Genomic DNA, 22,753 nt, shown 5'->3' with positions numbered 1-22,753 from the left:
GGAGGTACCCTATTGTTCTATGGACTTTCTATGCTTGAGCCTATTTTTCTGGAACTCTATATATTTGAGGGAGAGTGTGTCATTTATTTTTTAATTAATTTATTTAATATATTTAGTTTTCAGCATTGATTCTCACAAGAGTTTGAATTACAAATTTTCTCCCCATTTCTACCCTCCTGCTCACTCCAAGGTGGCATATATTATGGTTGCCCCGCTCCCCAGTCAGCCCTCCCTTCTGTCACCCCATTCCCCCTCCCATCCCTTTTTCCCTTACTTTCTTGTAGGGCAAGATAAATTTCTATGCCCCATTGCCTATGTATCTTATTTCCTAGTTGCATGCAAAAACTTTTTTTTGAACATCTGTTTTTAAAATTTTGAGTTCCAAATTCTCTCCCCTTTTTCCTCCCTACCCACCCTCCCTAAGAAGGCAAGCAATTGCACATAGGCCACATGCGTATCATTGTGTAAAACCCTTCCACAATATTCATGTTGTGAAAGACTAACTATATTTTGCTCCTTCCTAACTTATCCCCCTTTATTGAATTTTCTCCTTTGACCCTGTCCCTTTTTGAAAGTGTTTGTTTTTGATTTCCTCCTCCCCCAATCTGCCCTTCCATCATCCCCCTCTTTTTTATCTTCTTCCTCCTTCTTTCCTGTGGGGTAAGATACCCAATTGAGTGTGTATGTTATTCCCTCCTCAGGTCAAATCCAGTGAGAGCAAGATTCACTCATTCCCCCTTACCTGCCCCCTCTTACTTTCCTACAGAATTGCTTTTTCTTGCCACTTTTATGTGAGATAATTTACCCCATTTCATCTCTCCCTATCTCCATCTCTAAATATATTCCTCTCTCATCCCTTAATTTGATTTTATTTTTTTAGGTACCATCCCTTCATATTCAATTCACCCTGTGCCCTCTGTCTACACACACACACACACACACACACACACATGCGTGTATATATGTGTGTATATATGCATATATATACATATATATATATATGTATGTATGTATATATGTTTATTCCCTTCATCTACCCTAATACTGAGGTCTCATGAATCATACACATCATCTTTCCATGTAGGAATGTAAACAAAACAGTTCAACTTTAGTAAGTCCCTTATGATTTCTCTTTCTTGTTTACCTTTTCATGCTTCTCTTGATTCCTGGGTTTGAAATTTAAATTTTCTATTCAGCTCTGGTCTTTTCACTGAGAAATCTTGAAAGTCCTCTATTTTATTGAAAATCCATATTTTGCCTTGGAGCATGATACTCAGTTTTGCTGGGTAGGTGATTCTTGGTTTTAATCCTAGCTCCATTGACCTCCGGAATATTGTATTCCAAGACCTTCAATCCCTTAATATAGAAACTGCTAGATCTTGTGTTGTTCCGATTGTGTTATTGTGTTTCCACAATACTCAAATATTTTCTCCTTGATATGGGAGCTCTGGAATTTGGCAACAATATTCCTAGGAGTTTTCTTTTTGGGATCTTTTTCAGGAGGTGATCAGTGGATTCTTTCAATTTCTATTTTGCCCTGTGGCTCTAGAATATCAGGGCAGTTCTCCCTGATAATTTCTTGAAAGATGATATCTAGGCCCTTTTTTTGATCGTGGCTTTCAGGTAGTCCAAGAATTTTTAAATTATCTCTCCTGGATCTATTTTCCAGGTCAGTGGTTTTTCCAATGAGATATTTCACATTGTCTTCCACTTTCTCATTCCTTTGCTTCTGTTTTATAATCTCTTGATTTCTCATAAAGTCACTAGCTTCCACTTGCTCCAATCTAATTTTTAAGGTAGTATTTTCTTCAGTGGACTTTTGGACCTCCTTTTCCATTTGGCTAATTCTGCCTTTCAAGGTATTCTTCTCCTCATTGGCTTTTTGGAGGTCTTTTGCCATTTGAGTTAGTCTATTTTTTAAGGTGTTCTTTTCTTCAGTATTTTTTTGGGTCTCCTTTAGCAAGTCATTGACTTGTTTTTCATGGTTTTCTCATATCATTCTCATTTCTCTTCCCAATTATTCCTCTACTTCTCTAACTTGTTTTTCCAAATCCTTATTGAGATCTTCCATGCCTGAGACATGTTCATGTTTTTCTTGGAGGCTTTTGATGTAGGCTCTTTGACTTTGTTGACTTCTTCTGGCCGTATGTTTTGGTCTTCTTTGTTGCAAAAGAAAGATTCCAAAGTCTGAGACTGAATCTGAGTCTGTTTTTGCTGCCTGGCCATGTTCCCAGCCAACTACTTGACCCTTGAGTTTTTTTGTCAGGGTATGACTGCTTGTAGAGTAGAGAGTACTTTGTTCCCAGCTTGAGGGGATGTCCTGTTGTTTTCAGAGCTATTTCTATACAGCCAGCTCTGCCACACCAGCTCTCCTCCTCCTCCCCCAAGAACCACCAATCTGGACCTGACTCAGATCTTAAGCAGGCTCTGCACTCCTGCTCTGATCCACCATTTAATTCCTCCCACAAGGTGGGCCTAGGGCCAGAGGCAACTGCAGCTATAGTTCTGTAGCTGTACCACCTCTGCTTTCCCCAGGGCAGTGGCCTAACTGTGAACTCCTTTCACTCTGTCCCAGGCAGTTTTTTCCACTAACCTTCTCTGTTGTCTTTGGTGTTTGTAGTTGAGAAGTCTGGTAACTAACACAGCTCACTGATTCAGGATGCTAGGGCCTGTTCCAACTGGCTCCAGATCTGGTTGGTCCTGCCACTGCCCACACTAGGATCTGTTCTGCTCCGCTCCCAGCTCTGTGCATGATAGACCTTACCCTGGACCATCCAGGCTGTCCTGGGCTGGAGCCCTGCTTCCCTCTGCTATTTTGTCTGTTCTGCAGTTCTTCTCTGTTATCTCTGGTGTTTGTCGCTTGAGAAGTCTGTTAACTGCCACAGCTCACTGATTGTGCATGCTAGGGCCTGTTCTGCTGGGCTCCCAGTGTGGTTGGTCCAGGTGGGCTCATGCTGGGCTCCACTCCCAGTTCCATTCAATAGACCTTACCCAGTGACCATCCAAGCTGTCCTGGGCTGGATCCCTGCTTCCCTCTGCTATTTTGTGGGTTCTACAGTTCTAGAATTTGTTCAGAGCCATTTTTTATAAGTTTTTGGAGGGACGGGCCGGGGGGGGGAACTCACGCAAGTCCCTGCTTTCCAGTTGCCATCTTGGCTCTGCCCCCCCCCCCCATTTATTTATTTAACCCCTTTGGAAAGGGGAATTTTTGTATCAACTAGTTTTAGTGTTCTACCTTAGTAAACCCCACTTTCTAAAAGCTGCTCAAAGCCAGCTGTCTGAATGAAATTTAACTTCTAACATTGGGAGTAATTGCTGTTTTTGTTTGTCCTTCATTCTCAAAGAGGACCAATGACATCAGAAAGGTGATGGATACCTTAACTTGCAAGCAAGGGAGTAATTGTAAGTAAACACACAAGTAGGGGCTCAAAGTCATTACAAAATTACCCCTGAGGGTGAGATGTGGCCAGGTGGAATGGAAATGGGAATTGAGATGAGAATGCCTCAGAGTTTATGTGGGCTTTATTGGATTTCTGCCCTACCTTGCCTCACTTCTATTGCCAACCTGAATTCTGGACCAATTGCTTTCTCTGACCCTTAGTGTATATTCCTTAACCCTTGGTCTTGCCACCTACATTCTTGACATTCCTTGCTTTCTGGTATCTATATGTTGTATACTAACTAAATTTTGAATCTTTACGTGATAATATTCAACAAGGAAAGACCCCTTTTGTTGCTTCCTCTGAGTAATCACAGTTTTTTAGTTGTTACCAAGGAGTGGCAGCACAGTGTCTGACACATAGTAGGCATTTAATAAATGCTTGTTGAATTGAAGCAGGGAAAGAAAAACAGGAAAATACCAATTTATGTATTCTTTGCTTCAATAAAAATACCTAGTATTTCAAAACATCTCAGGGGGCGATGTTGAAAATGAATTTATAGAAGCCTTCTTTTGTCCTCATCCAAACCCATTTCTTTTTGGTGATCCAGGGAAGAAACATAAGACTAACATTTAAAACTAAAAATCCTTAATATAAACTTGTATCCTAGGAACAGTCTCCAATTGGAAATCTTTCTCCATTTCCTACCTTTTTCAATTACCAGATGCTAATCTCCACTCAGGCTACCGTCTGAATTTCCTGCATCTAGATCCAGCTAATGAATACTAAGGAAAACTAATGATTCCTGTGCATTTTGTGAATGCTGAAGAACAATCTGTACCCTTATTTAAATAAACAACCTTTGTTATTGCCAGATCATTAAGAAGACCAACTGTTTCACATTTTTTAACCTCTATAGGACCTCAGATGCTGAAATGTTCCAATAAAACTAAAGTACTATATAAAAGTGAGCTACTATGACTTTATTTCCATTTCTTCTGAATCAATTTACTTAAAATTTCAGAGTGATTATAGTTGTTTTATAGAATCATAATTAAGCAAATATCTGCTATATATTTACTACCTATAAGCTAACTGATTAAAAAGATAAAATTAAGGAAACATCTTGATGTTTCCCTTTATAAATTGGCTGTGGAGTAAGATTATTCTGCTTTCAATAAAAGATGTCACATGTAGTCAACAAGAAAAGTGACTCAGTGCCATCTATGATGTCAAGAATCATTTCAGAGGAAAAGATAGCAAGATGTTTCCATTATTATAAACTTTCTCTGCTAGGTCCTTCTCTTTTCTAATACCTATCACTTTTAGAGAGGGAGTATAGTATTGTGGAGATTGGAAGGCAAACTTGGAGGCAGGAAGAGGCTTCTGACACCTACTCCCTATGGGAATCCGGGCATGTCACAACTTCTCAGAGCTCTGGGCAATTCTCTGAGACTTTTAAGTTTCAGGAAAGGGACAATTTACACTGGTGGAAAATTCCTCACCTCGCAGTTCCTTTTACCAATGAAATCACAAGCCTAGGCCCTGTACTACCACTTTTATAATCCTCTACAACGACACATGCTACTTTTAGCTCAAATACTCTCCTTAAAATTACACACTTATTTAAAAGCTACTTTGCCCATCTCCCTTGATGTGTTGAGGAATAAGGAGAAGAGAAAGGGACTGAGGCTGGTGAGAAGAGATCCAAGTCAACTTCTGCCTCTGTTTCCTACAAACTGGGTGACCCTGGACAAGTCAGTTAATGTCTCTGAGCCTCAATTTACTCATTTGCAAAATGGAGAAATGGTTCCAATATTATTTTCAATTTAGGGATGTTGGGATGATCAAATAAGAAAAAAAATTACAAAGTTCTTTGCAAACCTTAAATGCTATATACAAGTCAGTTACTATTGTCACAATCATAATCATCCTCATTATTATTCTCTTGACAATCTTTAGCAATGATTAGTTTTAGAAGAGTAGTAAAGAGCCTTTAAAAGTACCTACAATTAATTTTTTAAAGTATATAATATTGAGGATAGAGACTGCCACTGGAAATCTACAGCATTTTAAAATAGAAATTAATCACTCAACTAGCATTTATTAACCATCTACAATGTGCTAGGTAATATACTAGGTACTAGTAAATATAAAGATATTGGGAGAGAAATGGACTAAGTCAAATCTGTGACTGATGGTTTTTCCTGGAGAAATCATAAGTTAGAAGAAACCTCAAAATGTATATAGGCATGTATATGTATGTACGTGTGTAGGTATATGTGTATCCATATCCATACATACACTATAGGCACCTAAATGGCGCAGTGGATAGAGTGCTGGTTCTGGAGGTAAGAAGATTCTTCTTCTTGAGTTCAAATCTGGCTTCAAATACTTGTCAGCTCTGTGACCCTGAGCAAGTCACTTAACCCTTTTTGGCTCAGTTCTAAATGTCAAACTATTCCACTATCTTTGCCAAGAAAACTCCAAACGAAGTCAAAAAGGATCAGTTACAACTGAAATGACTTAACAACAGCAAAGTTATATGCATCCTCTAGAACAGAGGTGTCAGACATGAGTTCTATGAGCTACATGTGGCTCACATCACCCGAGTGCAGCCTGAAACAGATAAGAAAGCAATTGGGAAATACTTAACAAAATAAATAAAAACAATAAAACATGTAAAAACTAAGTCAATATGCAACCCATGAGGATAGTGTCCTTTTCTATTTGAATTTCACACCATTGCTTTAGCTGATGCCTCATGGAAATAGAAAAAGAAAATTCTATAACCTTCTATAGACTTTATTCCACCTCTCACAGCTCTAGCTAGGCAATGCAGTGGATAGAACCTGGGTGGGGAACCTGCAGCCTTGAAGCTACATGTGACCCTCCAGGTCCTCAAGCGTGACCCTTTGACTGAATCCACAGAACAAAATAAGTTTAGATTCAGTCACTTGAGGACCTAGAGGGTCACATGTGGTCTTGAAGACACACGTTCCCCACTCCTGAGATAGAGCATTTTACCTGAAATCAGGAAGACCCAGGTTCAAATCTGATCTCAGATACTTAATGTGTGACCACGGGCAAGCCACTTAACCTGTTTGCCTCAGTTTCCTCATCTGTCAAATGAACTGGAGAAGAAAATGGCAGTATCTTTGCCAGGAAAACCTCAAATGGGGTCACAAAGAATTGGACAGGACTGAACAACTACATCAATCTTAAAATCCCTTGCTTCACTTTAAAACCATTTCCTCTGAACAATTCTCTTGTGGAAAGGAGGTCATTTGAGGACAATGAAAAAGACAGTCCTCATCTCTTTTACCTCTGAACTAGATTCAATGTGGGAAAATGCTGAACTTGAAGTCAGAAAGCCTCGCATTCAAGTGCTGCCTCTGATACTGTTAATTATACAAATGTGGGTCAGAACTGGGGCCTCTCTAAGCCTGAGTTTCTTTATTTAATAATGATAGACAACCACTAATATCTGTATCCTGTTTTAAAGTTTGCAAAGTACTTTACAAATATTTCGTTTGATCTTCACAACAACCCTGGCAGGTCATAACCCCTATTTTACCATGGGGAGAAATAAGACGGACAGAGAGTACATGACTGGCCCAGGGTCACAAAGCTAGCAAATAGCAGAAACAAGATTCGAACTCTGGTCTTCCTTACTCCCGGTCCAATGCTCCTTGCTGTGCCACCTAGATCTAAAATGGAAATGATAATACCTATGGCATTTATAGTACCTCGCAGGGATATTGTAAGGCTCAGATGAGATAAAGTATATCAATATTCGGCAAACATTAAAATGCTACAGAAAGGCCAGTTTTAACTAAAAGACAAGGAGTGCTACTCATTCCATGTCTTTTACAACCTTTTAATCACTTGTGATGCTTTCTCCTTGACTCTCTCCAAATTCTTTTGTTGTTTGCTCAGTGGTTTTTCGGTTGCGTCTGACTCTTTGTGACCATATTTGGGGTTTTCTTGGCAAAGATACTAGAGTGGTTCTGTCATTTCCTTCTCCAGCTCATTTTACAGATGAGAAGACTGAGGCAGACAGGATTAAGTGATTTGCCTAGGGTCACACAGCCAGTAAGCGTCTAAAGCCAAATTTGAACCTGAGTCTCTCTGACTCCAGTATAACACTCTGACCACTGAGCCACCCAGCTGCTCCAAATTCTTTACTTTTCACTAAATGGATGCAGAGTAAGGAACAATATTTTACATAAGGCCTAAAATATAAAAGCCTATTAAAAATAATAAGATAAAATAAAAATATAAGCCTAAAATATAAATGTGGCATTAAATATCACTGATACAAATACTTAAAGGTAAACATTACTGACATATTTTAAGGAAGAAAAGGATACACCTACCTTGTGCGAAAAGAACCGGATGGACTTTAAATCCTCCTCCGTTCTTCAATCTTTGAGGCAGCTGTTCAAAGTGATAATTATCAATGTAGAAATAAACCCTCAAAGCTTGCCGACTCCCTTCTGCTTGATATGTGAGAGGCACATCTGAAAGTACATTTAATGTTATATTATTTTGATGAGGCTCTATAAGCCATCATTTTTTTAATTTTTAAAAAATGCCAAAAACTTCTAGAAACCAACACGTTAAAGTTCTTAATTACATATGGCTCAGATGGTGAATACTTGCATTATTGTTCAGTGAAGGAGGATTAAATCAGATTCTCATTAGCAGAGACAACAGATTTACTGTTCTACTGTATATAAAATTCTCTAATAGGAAGCTTCCTTACACTTTGACACACCAGATGTCTCCCTCAACTAAATAAGAGGTTTAGATTCACAGTGGTTCAGATTCAAAATCTCCCAGAACAGCTGTCTCTTTCAGAGTTTAGTTGGAATGATTCCTTGGGGTTCACTTTCCAAGTAGTGTTCAAGAAACTGGGCATGCAGCTCCTATTATGAAACATAGCTAGGGTTTTACTTGAATAATTCCCACAGCACCATGTTAAACATATATTCCCTTAGGGCTTTCCCTGATAGTCACTGAAAATCACCACACTAAGTCATGAAAAATATAAGCCTAGAAATGAATTATAAAAAGGAAATCACAAACTCAAATGGTGAATATTTGGTAAGAATGATTCACAGAGAAGTCATTACACTCCCTCTTTTCTGTAATAAAAAGTCTGTGAAAAGTGATTCCCATTTGTAATGGCAATCACACTGGCACACCCAGGATGGCTGCTAGTGCAGGTTCTTTTATTTGCATTATGAGGAAAGCAACTTAAAAGGGGTCAATGATCTTCTTTAATTAAACAGAAAAAAATCAAATCAAAGCTTTACATCCACCACTGAATCGAGAGAGTCTTTACCTCTGAGGAGTGGGGGAAGCTCAGAGTCTTGACCAGGGAATCACAACATCTTTCTCATAAGTGCGGCCCCAAAGCAAAAGCTCACCTCTCAGAATATATACTCTTTCAGCTAATAGGCTCAGTGCCCAATTAGAAATTAACAAAAGGTGTGTAAGCCTTCCTACAAGCAAGTAAGCTTCCCTTAATGGGCTACACATAAGGTCTATTGATGGGGAAGGAAGATCTTATTCCCTGTCAACCTTACACCATTGCACAAAAAAAAATTCTAATAGATATGCTTACTATTTGACTTAAATATAGGGTTAGCAAAGTGCTTTACATATCGTCCTGTGAGCTATGTGTTATTATTTTCCCCATTTTAAGTGGGCTTGCTCAGGGTCACAGAGCTAGTAAATGTCTGAGGCAGGTTTGGAACTCGTCTGCTTGATTCCAAGCCTAGTTCTCTATCCACTGCATCAGAATCCTGGAGAAAAAAAAAATTAATGGCATTACAGCTCAATGAGAATTATCATATCCTATTACTAGCTAGGTGGCACAGTGGAGGGAGTGTTGAACCTGGAGTCAGTAAGACCTGAGTTTAAATCCTCCCTCAGATACTTATTAGTTATATGACTCTGGGCAAATTGCTTAACTTCTGTTTGCCTCAGTTCCTCCATCTGTAAAGTGGGATAATAATAACACCTGCGTCTCAGAGTTGTGAGGATCAAATGAGTTGCTTGTGAACATTAAAACTCTATATAAATACTAGCTATCATTATTATTATTATTAATTATTATTATTATATCCACCCTGCTTTTTTCCCCTTTCCATCCCAACTCCTGATTTGACAGGCAAATAAGAAAAGAGAAAGAGACTAAGTAGAATCTATAAGGGACTGTTCTTCATCGGCTAGAACTAGAATACTTATTTTTACAACCTATCTGGCTTCCTCAGTTCGCACTATAACATTTCTGGGCTGTAATGGGACACTGACATGATCTAACCTACTTGGTTCATACATGAGGTAGCAGTGGTCCTCAGGAGATGGGAACTGCCCATTCTCTATACAATGAGTTAGTGATGGAGCAGGGATTCAAACCTGAGTTTCTTGATTCCTAATCCACTGCCCCTTCTTTTTAACCTACATATTTCTCACAAGACGCATAGCTATTACTCATTTAAAACATTTCAGCTATGAATCTTCATGATTATGTCACAAATGCGATAAGATTGCTAAATACAAACTTGTAGTAAGAATCTAAATCCAGAATTAAAGTTTTAGTTCTATTCCTAGGTAGACACTGTAAACATAAGGAAAGCAAGAAACCTTTCAATTCCTCCACTCTTTCTCACATAAAAATGGGCCTGATAAAGTTGCTTAATGACATGACTTTAAGAAAAAAATAAGTGAGGAAAAAAGGAACTTCAGCGGTTTAACAGACTTCTCTCAGAAGTAGAATATGAAGACGTGAGAGCTCTGTGAAATTTATGATGCTATTTATTTGCTAAATGCTCTAGTAAAACACAACTGCTTTTGGTCTGAGAGGGCCAGAGGTTAAATTAATGAATAAAAAGAAAGATTTCAGATTACCGATACAATTTAGTAACTTAAATCCATATATGTCTTAGCCTGATAATTTTTCTTTTTTTTTAATTTAAATTTATTTATTTAACATATTTGGTTTTCAGCATTGATTTTCACAACAGTTTGAATTACAAATTTTCTCCCCATTTCTACCCTCCCCCCCACTCCAAGATGGCATATATTCTGGTTGCCCTGTTCCCCAGTCAGCCCTCCCCTCTATCATCCCCCTCCCCTCTCATCCCCCTTTCCCTTCCTTTCTTGTAGGGCAAGATAAATTTCTACGCCCCATTCCCTGTGTATCTTATTTTCTAGTTGCATGCAAAAACTTTTTGTGTTTTTGTTTTTGAACATCTGTTTTTAAAACTTTGAGTTCCAAATTCTCTCCCCTCTTCCCTTCCCGCCCACCCTCCCTAAGAAGTCGAGCAATTCAACCTAGGCCACACGTGTATCATTATGTATAACCCTTCCACAATACTCATGTTGAGAAAGACTAACTACATTTTGCTCCTTCCCAACCCATCCCGCTTTATTGAATTTTCTCCCTTGACCCTGTCCCCTTTCCAAAGTGTTTGTTTTGATTACCTCCACCCCCATCTGCCCTCCCCTCCATCATCCCTCCCCCTTTTATTTATTTTTTATCTTCCTCTCTCTTCTTTCCTGTGGGGTAAGATACCCAACTGAGTAAGTATGTTATTCCCTCCTCAGGCCAAATCTGATGAGAGCAAGGTTCACTCATTCCCCCCTCACCTGCCCTCTCCCCTCCTCCCATAGAACTGCTTCCTCTTGTCACCTTTATGCGAGATAATCCACCCCATTCTATCTCTCCCTATCTCCCTCTCTCAGTATGTTGCTCTCTCATCCCTTAATTTCATTTTATTTCTTTTAGATATCTTCCCTTCATCTTCAACTCACCGTGTCTGCTCTCTCTCTTTTACATATATGTATATATACATATATATACATATACATATATATATACATACATACATACACATACATACATATACACATAGATATATACATATATACACATTCACTTATATATATACATAAACATATACATATATGCATATTCCCTTCAGCTACCCTAATACTGAGGTCTCATGAATCATACACATCATCTTTCCATGTAGGAATGTAAACAAAACAGTTCAACTTTAGTAAGTCCCTTGCAATTTCCGTTTCTTGATTACCTTTTCATGTTTCTCTTGATTCTTGTGTTTGAAAGTCAAATTTTCTATTCAGTTCTGGTCTTTTCACTGAGAAAGCTTGAAAGTCCTCTATTTTATTGAAAATCCATATTTTGCCTTGGAACATGATACTCAGTTTTGCTGGGTAGGTGATTCTAGGTTTTAATCCTAGCTCCATTGACCTCCGGAATATCGCATTCCAAGCCCTTCGATCTCTTAATGTAGAAGCTGCCAGATCTTGGGTTATTCTGATTGGGTTTCCACAGTACTCAAATTGTTTCTTTCTGGCTGCTTGCAGTATTTTCTCCTTGATCTGGGAGCTATGGAATTTGGCAACAATATTCCTAGGAGATATCTTTTTCGGATCTATTTGAGGAGGCGATCGATGGATTCTTTCAATTTCTATTTTGCCCTGTGGCTCTAGAATATCAGGGCAGTTCTCCTTGATAATTTCTTGAAAGATGGCATCTAGGCTCTTTTTTTGATCATGGCTTTCAAGTAGTCCAATAATTTTTAAATTATCTCTCCTGGATCTATTTTCCAGGTCAGTGGTTTTTCCAAGGAGATATTTCACATTTTTTCATTCCTTTGGTTCTGTTTTATAATGTCCTGATTTCTCATAAAGTCACTAACTTCCACTTGCTCCAATCTAATTTTTAAAGTAGTATTTTCTTCAGTGGTCTTTTGGACCTCCTTTTCCATTTGGCTAATTCTGCCTTTCAAGGCATTCTTCTCCTCATTGGCTTTTTGGAGCTCTTTTGCCATTTGAGTTAGTCTGTTTTTTAAGATGTTGTTTTCTTCAGTGTATTTTTCAGTATTTTTTTGGGTCTCCTTTAGCAAGTCATTGACTTGTTTTTCATGGTTTTCTCGCATCCTTCTCATTTCTCTTCCCAATTTTTCCTCTACTTTTCTAACTTGCTTTTCCAAATCCTTTTTGAGCTCTTCTATGGCCTGGGGCCAGCTCATGTTTTTCTTGGAGGCTTTTGTTGTAGGCTCTATGACTTTGTTGTCTTCTTTAGGCTGTATGTTTTGGTCTTCTTTGTCACCAAAGAAAGAATCCAAAGTCTGAGACTGAATCTGGGTGTGCTTTCGCTGCCTGGCCATATTCCCAACTAACTAACTTGACCTTTGAGTTTTTCAGTGGGGTATGACTGCTTGTAGACTAACGAGTTCTATGTTCCACATTTGGGGGGGAGGTGCCAGCTCTGTCACACCAGAACTACTCCTTCCCCAAGAACCCCCAGTCTGGGCTGGGCTTAGATCTTTAGCAGGCTGTGCACTCCTGCTCTGATCTGCCACTTAATTCCTCCCACCAGGTGGGCCTGGGGCCAGAAGCAGCAGCAACTGTAGCTGCCCCACCTCCGCTGCCCCCGGGGCTGGAAGCCGAACCACGAACTCCTTCCACTCCCGCAGCTTTTCCTACTAACCTTCTCCGCAGTCTTTGGTGTTTGTGGGTCGAGGGGTCTGGTAACTGCCGCAGCTCACATATTCAGGGCGCTAGGGGCCGCATCCGCCGGACTCCAAGTTTGGTTGTTCCACGCTGCTCAGGCTGGGCTCTGCTCCACTCCGTTCCCAGCTCCCAGCTCCGTGTGGGATAGACCTCACCCAGAGACCATCCAGGCTGTCCTGGGCTGGAGCCCTGCTTCCCTCTGCTGTTCTGTGGGTTCTGCCATTCTAGAATTTGTTCAGAGCCATTTTTTATAGGTTTTTGGAGGGACTCGGTATGGAGCTCACTCTATTCCCTGCTTACCAGCCGCCATCTTAGCCTGATAATTTTTCTAAATGATTTCACTATAAAATTTTAGAGGTTCACATAAAATCTGTTTAAACCATTTAAGAAGGAACACATCACTGTTGAAAGTGCATGATATTATTGTTTGAATGGGAAAAACACATCTTCCAAAATGTAATTACTTACTTGCAACTAGTGGTTCCTGTTCTGCTGGTCTAAAATAAAAGGAAACCTTTTCCAAATCGAATAATGCAACCAGTGTATCTTCTAGCATGGCTTGTTCATCAGTCTAAATGTAAACAAAACAAGCAAGACAAAAATAATGACTTTTTTTAACCTTTTTGTCTGTCCCACAAGAAAAATAACTATCAGTAGCTATTGCAAAAAAAAAAAAAAAAACACATCAGTCCTATCGACTGAAGGGCTATAAAAGTAATGACCTTGTAAAAGTCACAAGAAAGTGAATCTGCCTCTACTGATACAAAGGTTTACTCTTTCTTCTGGTCAATTTATTTTTACAATAATTTCTTAAAGATTATTTACAGACTTTTCTAATCATATGGAGTTTATTTTAATTTATAAATAAGTGGCAGCTGGACATTGCAGTGGATAGAGTTCCAGGCGTGGAGTTAAGAAGAGCTGAGTTCAAATCCAACCTCAGATACTTACTAGCTGTGTGACCCTGGGCAAGTCACTTAACCCTATTTACCTCAGGTCCTCATCTGTGAAATGAATTGTAGAAGTAAACTACAAAACACCCCAGTATCTTTGCCAAGAAAACCCCAAATGGGGTCATGAAGAGTGGGACATGACTAAAACAACTGAACAACAATAACAAATTCTTATCACAGTAATGCTTTTGACAAGTAGTATTTTTAAAGAAATTTGTTAAGATATTTAGTGGAATTTCTTTTTTAAAAACATAATGAATATTAGATATTCTGTTTCACAGTGGTAGCTTTATAAAGTAATTTATGCTCCAGTCAATTTATTTCCACAGCTGGATAACTAAGCAGCTTTTTACAGGTGACTATTCTTCATCAGTTAGAACCAGAATATCTCCTTTACAGCCTTTGGGCCTTCCTCAGTTTATACTCTCCACCTATAGAAAAAGACCATTTCTGAGCTGTAATGGGACCTTGACAAGCTCTAATCCAACCTACTGTAAAGGCAATCAGTAAGTGAGAAGATCTTCTCTCCACCCATCCACCCACATGAATAGGCTTCAGGTGAGGCAAGGTCTGATTAGATCTTCCACTCTTGGGTAGGCCCCAAACCCCTAGCTACTAGGTGCTAAGCCTATGTGGGTGTGAAGCCTTCAGGGTCCTAAGGGGAGTTGCTAAGACCAGAGCCAATAGTAGGCGCCTAAGTTCTGGTGGCTAAAGACTATATAAAAAGGGAGAACACAGCAATTTGCTTGGGGCTCTGAGCCACAAGAGGAATGGCGGGTGACTCTGGGCCAGCCTTTGTTATGAGCTCCCCTGGCTCCTGAACTCAGATGTTGGTAACTATGAATTGTATTTGGTCTGTTTATAATGTATCTTTGTAATTTGTTTGTATTCGCTCTAAAATTCAGGGTGCTGGCTTTTTCCCCTGAACTAAGTGAGTGATATTTGTATGTTGGATTGAAATAAGATTGTTAACCCCTTAACATTACTTTCCTTAGTAAAGCAGATAAAAGAACCTGTGATGGCAGCGTTCTTGTTGGGTTTGTGTTGGTCTTTCAACCCCACAACAGCTGCTAGCTGAATTGTTGCAACACCTACTTATTTCATTATGATGGTTTATATTTTATACGCACGCACACACATGCACGCACGCACAATCTACATTGGCCCTGTAGCAGTTCTGACCCCACTGACCACCAGATCCTTTGATCAGTCCTTCAGCTGAACACTCTCCTATACATTGTCTCCTCTCATCAGAAAGCCACTTTTAGAGGACAAGAACAATGTTTTTCATCTTGTATTACAAGTGCTTGGCACATAGTAAGTGTTTAAAAATCAGTTTCACACTCTGACTTGAACTGAGGTATATGGAGTAGCAGAAGCAGTGTGGGATCTGGAATCAGAGAGCAGGCATTAAAATCCCCAAACTGTGAAACCCTGAGCAAGTCAGTTGACCTACTGGAATCGCCTTTTCTTCATCTGTGAAATGAAAGAGCTGGTCCAGATTATATTTAAGATCCTTTCCAAATGCTACAGCTGTAGTGATACTTGAATTCTTGGTGCTAGAGGCCAAACAAGAAAGTGCACGGTCTCTTGGCACGAATACTGAACTATTAGAAAGAAAGTAAGAGTTCATCCACAAAGGTTGAACCCATTTCAGTGATAGCCAATAGCGTACCATTGCTCTTATTTTCTTCCTGTTTTTGTTTTTGTTTTTTTTTATGGCAGATTCAGCTGCCAAACCGTGAAACCAGATGTGCCATTAGCTAAGCTTCTCTATAAAAACATAATGAATATTGCATGTGACAAGATAGAAAGTAATATAAATATTCCATAGCACGTTAGCAAAAACTGATCCAAGAGGGAAAAAATTCTTAATTTCTGCAAGTTAACTCTTGTGTGCTAAGATAAGCATTCTACATGAAACATTTCAGCACTTGGTTGCATTGATTCTACTCCTGAAAAGAAAACCTTTTATTATTTTTTTTGGAGGGGGGAAGGCATGGCAATTGGGGTTAAGTGACTTGCCCAAGGTTGCACAGCTAGTACGTGTGTCAAATGTCTGAGGCCAAATTTGAACTCAGGTCCTCTAGACTCCAGGGCCAGTGCTCTACTCACAGCACCACCTTGCTGCCCCTGGAGAAAGAAATTTTTTTAAACGTGATCATGAGTCCATGATCTCAGTATGTTCAAAGTTCAGCACAGTATCTTTCTATGGAAAAAAATCCACTCAAAAATTAGTTTTTATTGTTGCCGTTGTTCAGTTGTTTTCAGTCATGTCTGAATCTTTTCTTGGCAAAGATAATGGAGTGGTTTGCCATTTCCTACTCCAGCTCATTTGACAGATAGAGAAACTGAGGCAAAAGGGGTTAAATGACTTGCCCAGGGTCACACAGCTAGCATCTTGAGACCAGATTTGAAATCAGAAAGATGATTCTTCCTGACTTTAGGCCTGGTATTCTATACACTTTGCCACCTAGCTGCCCAACAAAATAGTTATTAAAAGTTTGTTTTATGACAAGTATTGTATTATATAACTTGGAAATAAAAAAATGAAAAGTAAAAACATCCTTACCCTCAAGCAGCTGACATTTTTAAGGTTTTACTTTTTTTGACCACTTTTTGATTTTATTAAATTACTATTTGTAGAATGGTGCATGTTTTTCTTCACAGTCCCACGGAAGGAAGGAAGGGAGGAAGGAAAGAAGGAAAAAAAGGAGGAAGGAAGGGTGGAAGGGAAAGAAGAAGGAACCATCTATCACATAAGCAGTCAAGGAAAACAGATTCCCATGTTGGCTATGTTCAGAACACATTTCTAATTCTGCACATTAGTTATCTCTCTGTCACAAAGTATGTGGTATCTTTTTCTTATCTTCTCCCCCACCCCATCCCCTTCCCTCCCCCCGCAAACTATTCCTGGATTCTATTCCACCATTATCATGCCCTCACCCGACTCCCAAAGCTCATTCACTAGGAAACTCATCACTACAGAGACCACATCAGCTTTGGTCAGTATCCTGTGCCCCTCTCATTGGAGAGCTAGAGGGCAGAGCAAAAATTTCCTCTCAAAGCTTCCACATAAAGAGGCTCAGAAGCCTAATGAACTCTCCATTTCCCATTAGGTTCACTCTTTGGAGTCAAGTCCAACACCATCATACCCTTCTGCTGAGTACCTTCTCCCCTCACCCCATACCACCAGGCCTTTGCTTCTTAAAAGTTATTTGTGTGTTGTCTTTTTCCATTAGATTGTTAGCTCCTTGAGAGCAGAGGTTCTGTTTTCTTTTTCTTATGTATGTCCCCAGTACTTATCACAATACCTGTCACATAGTAGGTGTTTAATTAATGAGTATCGTAATGTATGATATGATATAGCATGGCACTGTATTATTTGCTATCATATTTTTGGTATTGTTTTATGTTAGTACTCTGCTGGTTCTGCTCACTTTCCTCTGCAATCATTCATACAAGTCTTCCCAGGACTTTCTGAAACTGTCTCTTCATTTCTTACAACACAATAGTATTAAATTTATGTACCAAAATATGTTGAGCCATTCCACAATTGATGGATACCTCCTTGGTTTCCAGTTCTTTACAACCCCAAAAAGATCAAAGAAAGAAAAGAAGAAAAGGTCCTATATGTACAAAATAATTATAATATCTACCAAAATGTCCTGCCTCCTCAATTCCCTAGTTTTGCTAATGAGATCAGTAGCAGCAGCTCTTCTATTACCTCACCTATTTGATTCCTCCAAATAAAAAGGCATCAACATTTTTATTTTAATTGCCTGGCCCTACCAGTCCCACATCAACAATATTTCTAAGAATATAATTCCTCTTCTGTATTCCCTCCCTCCTTACTGCCCTGTAAAATTCTCTCCCCTAACTAGTCTCTGAATCTCCAGTCTCTTTGACTTGATTGCTAGATTTATCATCTTAATTCAGTCCTAATCACATCACTCCATTATTCAGAATTGTTCAAAATAATAGAAAAAAAGGACCAAACTCCAAAACATGGCATTCCTTTGAATGCTTCAAAATTAGGTTCCAACCTCTTTTTCTAGTTTTGTCATGCTATTTCCCTTCATTCATTCTATGCTCTGGTAATATTGCACTGCTCACTGTTTCAGAAATAAAACCTACCTTCTTCTGCTTCCTTGATTTTGTGGTGATATATCCTATGCTAGTAAACATGCTTCAGATGCTTCAAATGCTGCCCACTCCACAAAGTTATCATAGATTTTCTCAGTTGGAAATGTCCTTTATTTCTTCGTACCTTTTCTAGAACCATGTGTCCATTATTTTATGCACCTAAGGTAATCTAATATGTTTAAGAGTTATCTGTGAACATGAATTATTCTTCTACTAGACCACAAGTTCCTAACCACAGAAAGACTGCCCAGGATCCATGAACTCAGATGGGGAAAAATCACATCTTTAATTCAATTTACAGTAATTAATTTCTTTCATAATCCCATGCATTTTATGCATTTAAAACATTATTCTGACGAATTCATAGGCATCATCAGACCATGACACACACAAGACTTTAACCACTTGTACTAGGCAGTAATCTTCTTGGGAGAAGAGCCTGCATTTTATTTATTTTGATGTTTCCATTAGTGTCTAGCATAGTGCCTGGCAAGCTATAACATTCAAAAAAAATGTTTACTGAATTAAATTGATTTAAATGAAATGAATTTCACCTAGCCCCTAGGCCACAACTGATCAAGGGCTAAATGGTATGATTTTTCTCTGTTCCATACATTTCCAGTGAATTCATCACCAAACGGCCAGCCTACTGTTGAGGAGTCTTCCTTAGTAAGGATTGTCCTTAGAATGTCCTGCTTTGGGGACTATGCTTGATGAAACCATTCACACATGGTAGAAATGCCAAAGCTTATGCTTACCTACCATAGCCTTTGTGAACCCATGTTCACCTTCATACCATGATGAGGCATCAAGAAAGACTTTATGAGGGATATACATCCTGTCTGTAACAAGAGAGAACTTTGTTTCATGACTCCCTGTCTATAGATATCAAGTCAGGCATAAAACAGGAAGACATATATAGCAAAGATGTTTGCTGTTGTTGTGAAGGATACCCAGAGAAGACTCCAAAGTGAAGAGGCCTTCCCTGTACAATATAAGGAACCTCCAGAGGCTCCATTTTGCATATGGCTCCATGTTAATTATGCCAAATCCCATCAGACCTTCAAAGATAAGGAACTCACTAACTTACAAAGCCATCCATGCCATTTTCAGACTACTCTATCTATAAAAAGTTGGGGTTTTTTTTTTGTTTGTTTGTTTTGCCTTAGACTGAATTTCCGCCTATTGATCTAGGTCATCTTTTGTGTGTGTCAGGAACCTCTTTGGTATACTGGTGAAACCTATGGACCCCTTCTCAGAATGATGCTTTTAAATGCATAAAACAAAATGCGTAGGATTACAAAAGAAATCAATTACACTGAAATAAAATTAAAATATATTTTTAATGTTCATGGACTTGAGGTTAAAACCCCCTTACTAAAGTCAACTAAGAAATATTGGAGATAAATGTCATGAAAAGGATATTGGATTTGGAATTAGAAAACCTGGACTCAAATCCTAGCTCTATCATTTGTAATCTGTATGACTTTAGAATGTCATTTAATTTCTCTTAACTTCAAATTTCTACATCTGCAAGAGGACATCAGACTAAATGATCTTTAAAGTCCTTTCCCATAAAACAATTATTTTGAAGACCTTGAATAAAGGCCAATCTTCTACCAACAACAAGCTTCTAGATATCAGGGATCATACCCTTATTTATACCTGTCACTTCTGAAGCGGCAAACCAAGCTTTCTGTATGTATATACACATACATACATACACATAAACATATATACACACATGCACACAGAAGCACACACACACATATAAAATGTTCAGAGAGTGATTTGAAATGCAAATTTGATTTATAAAACAAAAGTCTCCAGGTATCAAGGTAGAAAAAGCTTTATGAAAGGTGATAAATCAAAATGAATGAGTTTAATTAATAATTTTTCAGTTATTGCATCTACCAGAATCAAGAAAAATGTCTGTGTTAAGATTCAGAATTTGTTCTAGAAATATTTCCTAAATATTTCATCATATTTGTTTCATATCCATTGCAGGAAAAGAATGTATAAACAAAGGATATTCTGCTGTTGTAATGGTAACATTCAGAGTTTTAAAAGGACAAAGGAAAACTACAGAATTAGTCAACAACTGCAAATCCTAAACAGATTGTCAAACTGTACTGCCATGAACATTGTCATAGCTTGTCTATCAAACATAGGCCCAAAATACCAATATTAGTGAGGGCTTTAATTTTATTGCAGTCTGTCTCTTCTGTCCCTGGTAAGTAAGAAACAATAACAGAATCAGCTCCTCTCTTCAGTTTTTATGGCCACAAAATCTATACAGAGTCAAGAAGAATCTGTTTATTAAACACACTTAAGTAAACTAAAAAACAAGAGTTTTGTCAGGGAAGTGCAGTATAGTAGGAACATATAATAGTCAACAGACCGCGGATATATTTCTGAGTCTTTCACTAAAAAGTCATGTGACCTTTGAAAAATTACTTGACCTCTCTGGCACTAGTGTTTCTTACAATAATAAAATTTCAGAGCTGGGCAATTCTAGATGAATCCTCTAGCATAATTGCCTCAATACAAAGATTAGGAAAATGAGAGCTAGAAAGGTTAAATGAGTGATTTTTAAAATGTAAAAGTATTTATAGATGCAGCTAAGATTTGATCCAATGATAAAGTTTTACAAATCCATGATTACCTGTTCAATCAAAAATCATTTTAAATAAATCATTTGTGTATATGTCATATTCTCCTACTAGGCTAAGTTCCATGAGATCAGAGAATGCGTTGAATGTATTTAATATAAAGTTTATCTTCCACAAAGCCAAGTATTGTGCTCTGCACACAGTAGGTATTTAAGGTGAGCCTAATGAATAGAATTGATTAAAATTAGTTGATCAGCAGCTAATATAATAAAGGAATGAAATTATGAAGAATGCATAAATATACCTAATAACATAAATAACACACATATTACAACCCACAAAAATTTATAGGAAAAGAAACACGGCTTCAGTAGTGGCTTACCAAGTTGGGTGAAAGCAGCGACTGGAAGTGAAAAAGAACCCCTGCATTGGCGATCTGGTCCAGCCACCGTCTACTGGCCTCCCAAGTCTCCATCTCGTTCTCTTTGCTGTTGTCAAACATCTGATTTAAAGCAGCCATTAACTGCTCAGAAAAAGCACAGACTGTGGCCACTAGACTTTGGCAGAAAACCATGTCTCTTCTGAGTTGTAGCTCAGTATCTGTGATCCGAAAAAACATAATTAAACAACTTTGAAAGAGACCACTGGTTGATAATTTGACCTAATTAAGCACCCACTTTCACAATTTGCTATTAGTTTTCTTTTTCAACAGAAAGAAAAATGTTTATTTCAACATACTTTCTTTTGAAATACTGCCTTTAGCAATGTTCTGTTATAAAACAATGGAGCTAAAACTCAATTTTAAGAAATAACTAAATAATACTTGCATGTTATAAGTATGTTGTTACTGTTAAATCATTTTTAAAGACAGACCAAGATTTATTTCAGAAACAGTAGTTCCCACAAAACAAGAATTCTCGTTCCAAAATTCTAGTTTGTTGTCTGGCCTTGGGATAGTCATTTTGACCCTCTGGGCCTCAGTTTCATCATTTATAAAATGAAAGAATGGGATTAAATTATCAGCAAAATCCCTTCCAGCTCTAACATTCTAACAAATAATCTTCCATAGAACTATTTTTTTCCTTGTTAAGTCCTCTAGAATTTGCTTTTGAGAGCATTTATTTAACCACAGCAATATAAATTACAACTATCTGTTTGGGATTGCAAATGCAAAACAGTGCCATAGGTGCTAATTTAGGAGGATTACTTAATAGTGATATAAGATATTAATGCATAATTTCAATAGGGGTAATATCTGAGGCAATATCCAAGCACTCATTTCACTTATAATCTTTTATACTATTGAATTTATCAGACTGCATGCAGTACATGTAGGTTTTCACATTTAAGCCAAGTCATACTTTCCCAGCACTGAGTTCTCCTCTTCGGTATAGCAAGGATATATATGCCTCAACAGAGATCAGTTTTCATTAACTAACATCTTTTATTATAATAAGTTTAGAAAATGAGGTCGTAGAAGCTTTTGTCTGGACCTGAGCCTCAACCTATCCAAGCAAAGGGTTAATTGATAAGAAGTTCACCCTACGGCTCCATGTTGTTCCAGGGAAAGGATGACCTCGGACATCTGAGCTCTTGACCACACAAGGGAACTACTCTATTTTCTCAGTTACAGAGGAAAAATATTACAAACTCTGACTAATGAAAAAAAAACTGTTTGCCCCTGGACTAAATAGCAAAGTTCACATTTGCTCACTAACGTGTAGTTTTTATATTTGTTTTGTTTTGTTTGTGTTATACCAGGGAATCTTTTGGGAAGAAGGTACAGGGAACAAGTTCGAAGTTGGCATATATCATGCAAATACATGTGGCTCTCATTCAGAGTGGTTCTATTTTACTGATGAAAATATTTAATTTCTAAGTAGTGGAATGAGAATGAATTATACCATTCCTCTCATTTTTTCCCAAAGCCCAGTGTTTAATTTGGTTAACGGCAAAGTTCAGAAGTCTTACATTTTCTAAGATGTTAAGGATACCGTTATTAAAAAACATAAGTAAAATTTTCCCATTAATCTTTGTGAATTTTCCTTTTATCTTTAATATTTTATCTTCCCTAAAGCTCACTATGAAATCTGAAAATAATGTTATC

At 38.1% G+C, this 22,753-nt stretch overlaps 1 protein-coding gene across 1 annotated transcript in view; it reads right to left on the bottom strand.

Moving 5' to 3' along the window:
• Positions 1 to 22,753, bottom strand: part of PREX2 (phosphatidylinositol-3,4,5-trisphosphate dependent Rac exchange factor 2) — a 422,543-nt gene that overhangs the window by 118,388 nt on the left and 281,402 nt on the right. The window contains exons 32-34 of the mRNA XM_036740899.1: positions 21,029 to 21,246; positions 13,404 to 13,506; positions 7,760 to 7,903 (exon numbers count right to left, since the gene is read on the bottom strand). Coding sequence (XP_036596794.1) covers positions 7,760 to 7,903; positions 13,404 to 13,506; positions 21,029 to 21,246 — 465 coding nt within the window. The remainder of the gene's footprint in view (positions 1 to 7,759; positions 7,904 to 13,403; positions 13,507 to 21,028; positions 21,247 to 22,753) is intronic.

Source organism: Trichosurus vulpecula, chromosome 1 (genome assembly GCF_011100635.1).
Source record: "Trichosurus vulpecula isolate mTriVul1 chromosome 1, mTriVul1.pri, whole genome shotgun sequence".
Lineage (NCBI taxonomy): Eukaryota > Metazoa > Chordata > Mammalia > Diprotodontia > Phalangeridae > Trichosurus > Trichosurus vulpecula.
The sequence above is the reverse complement of the archived record's forward strand: the minus strand, read 5'-3'. Positions and strand labels throughout refer to the sequence as shown.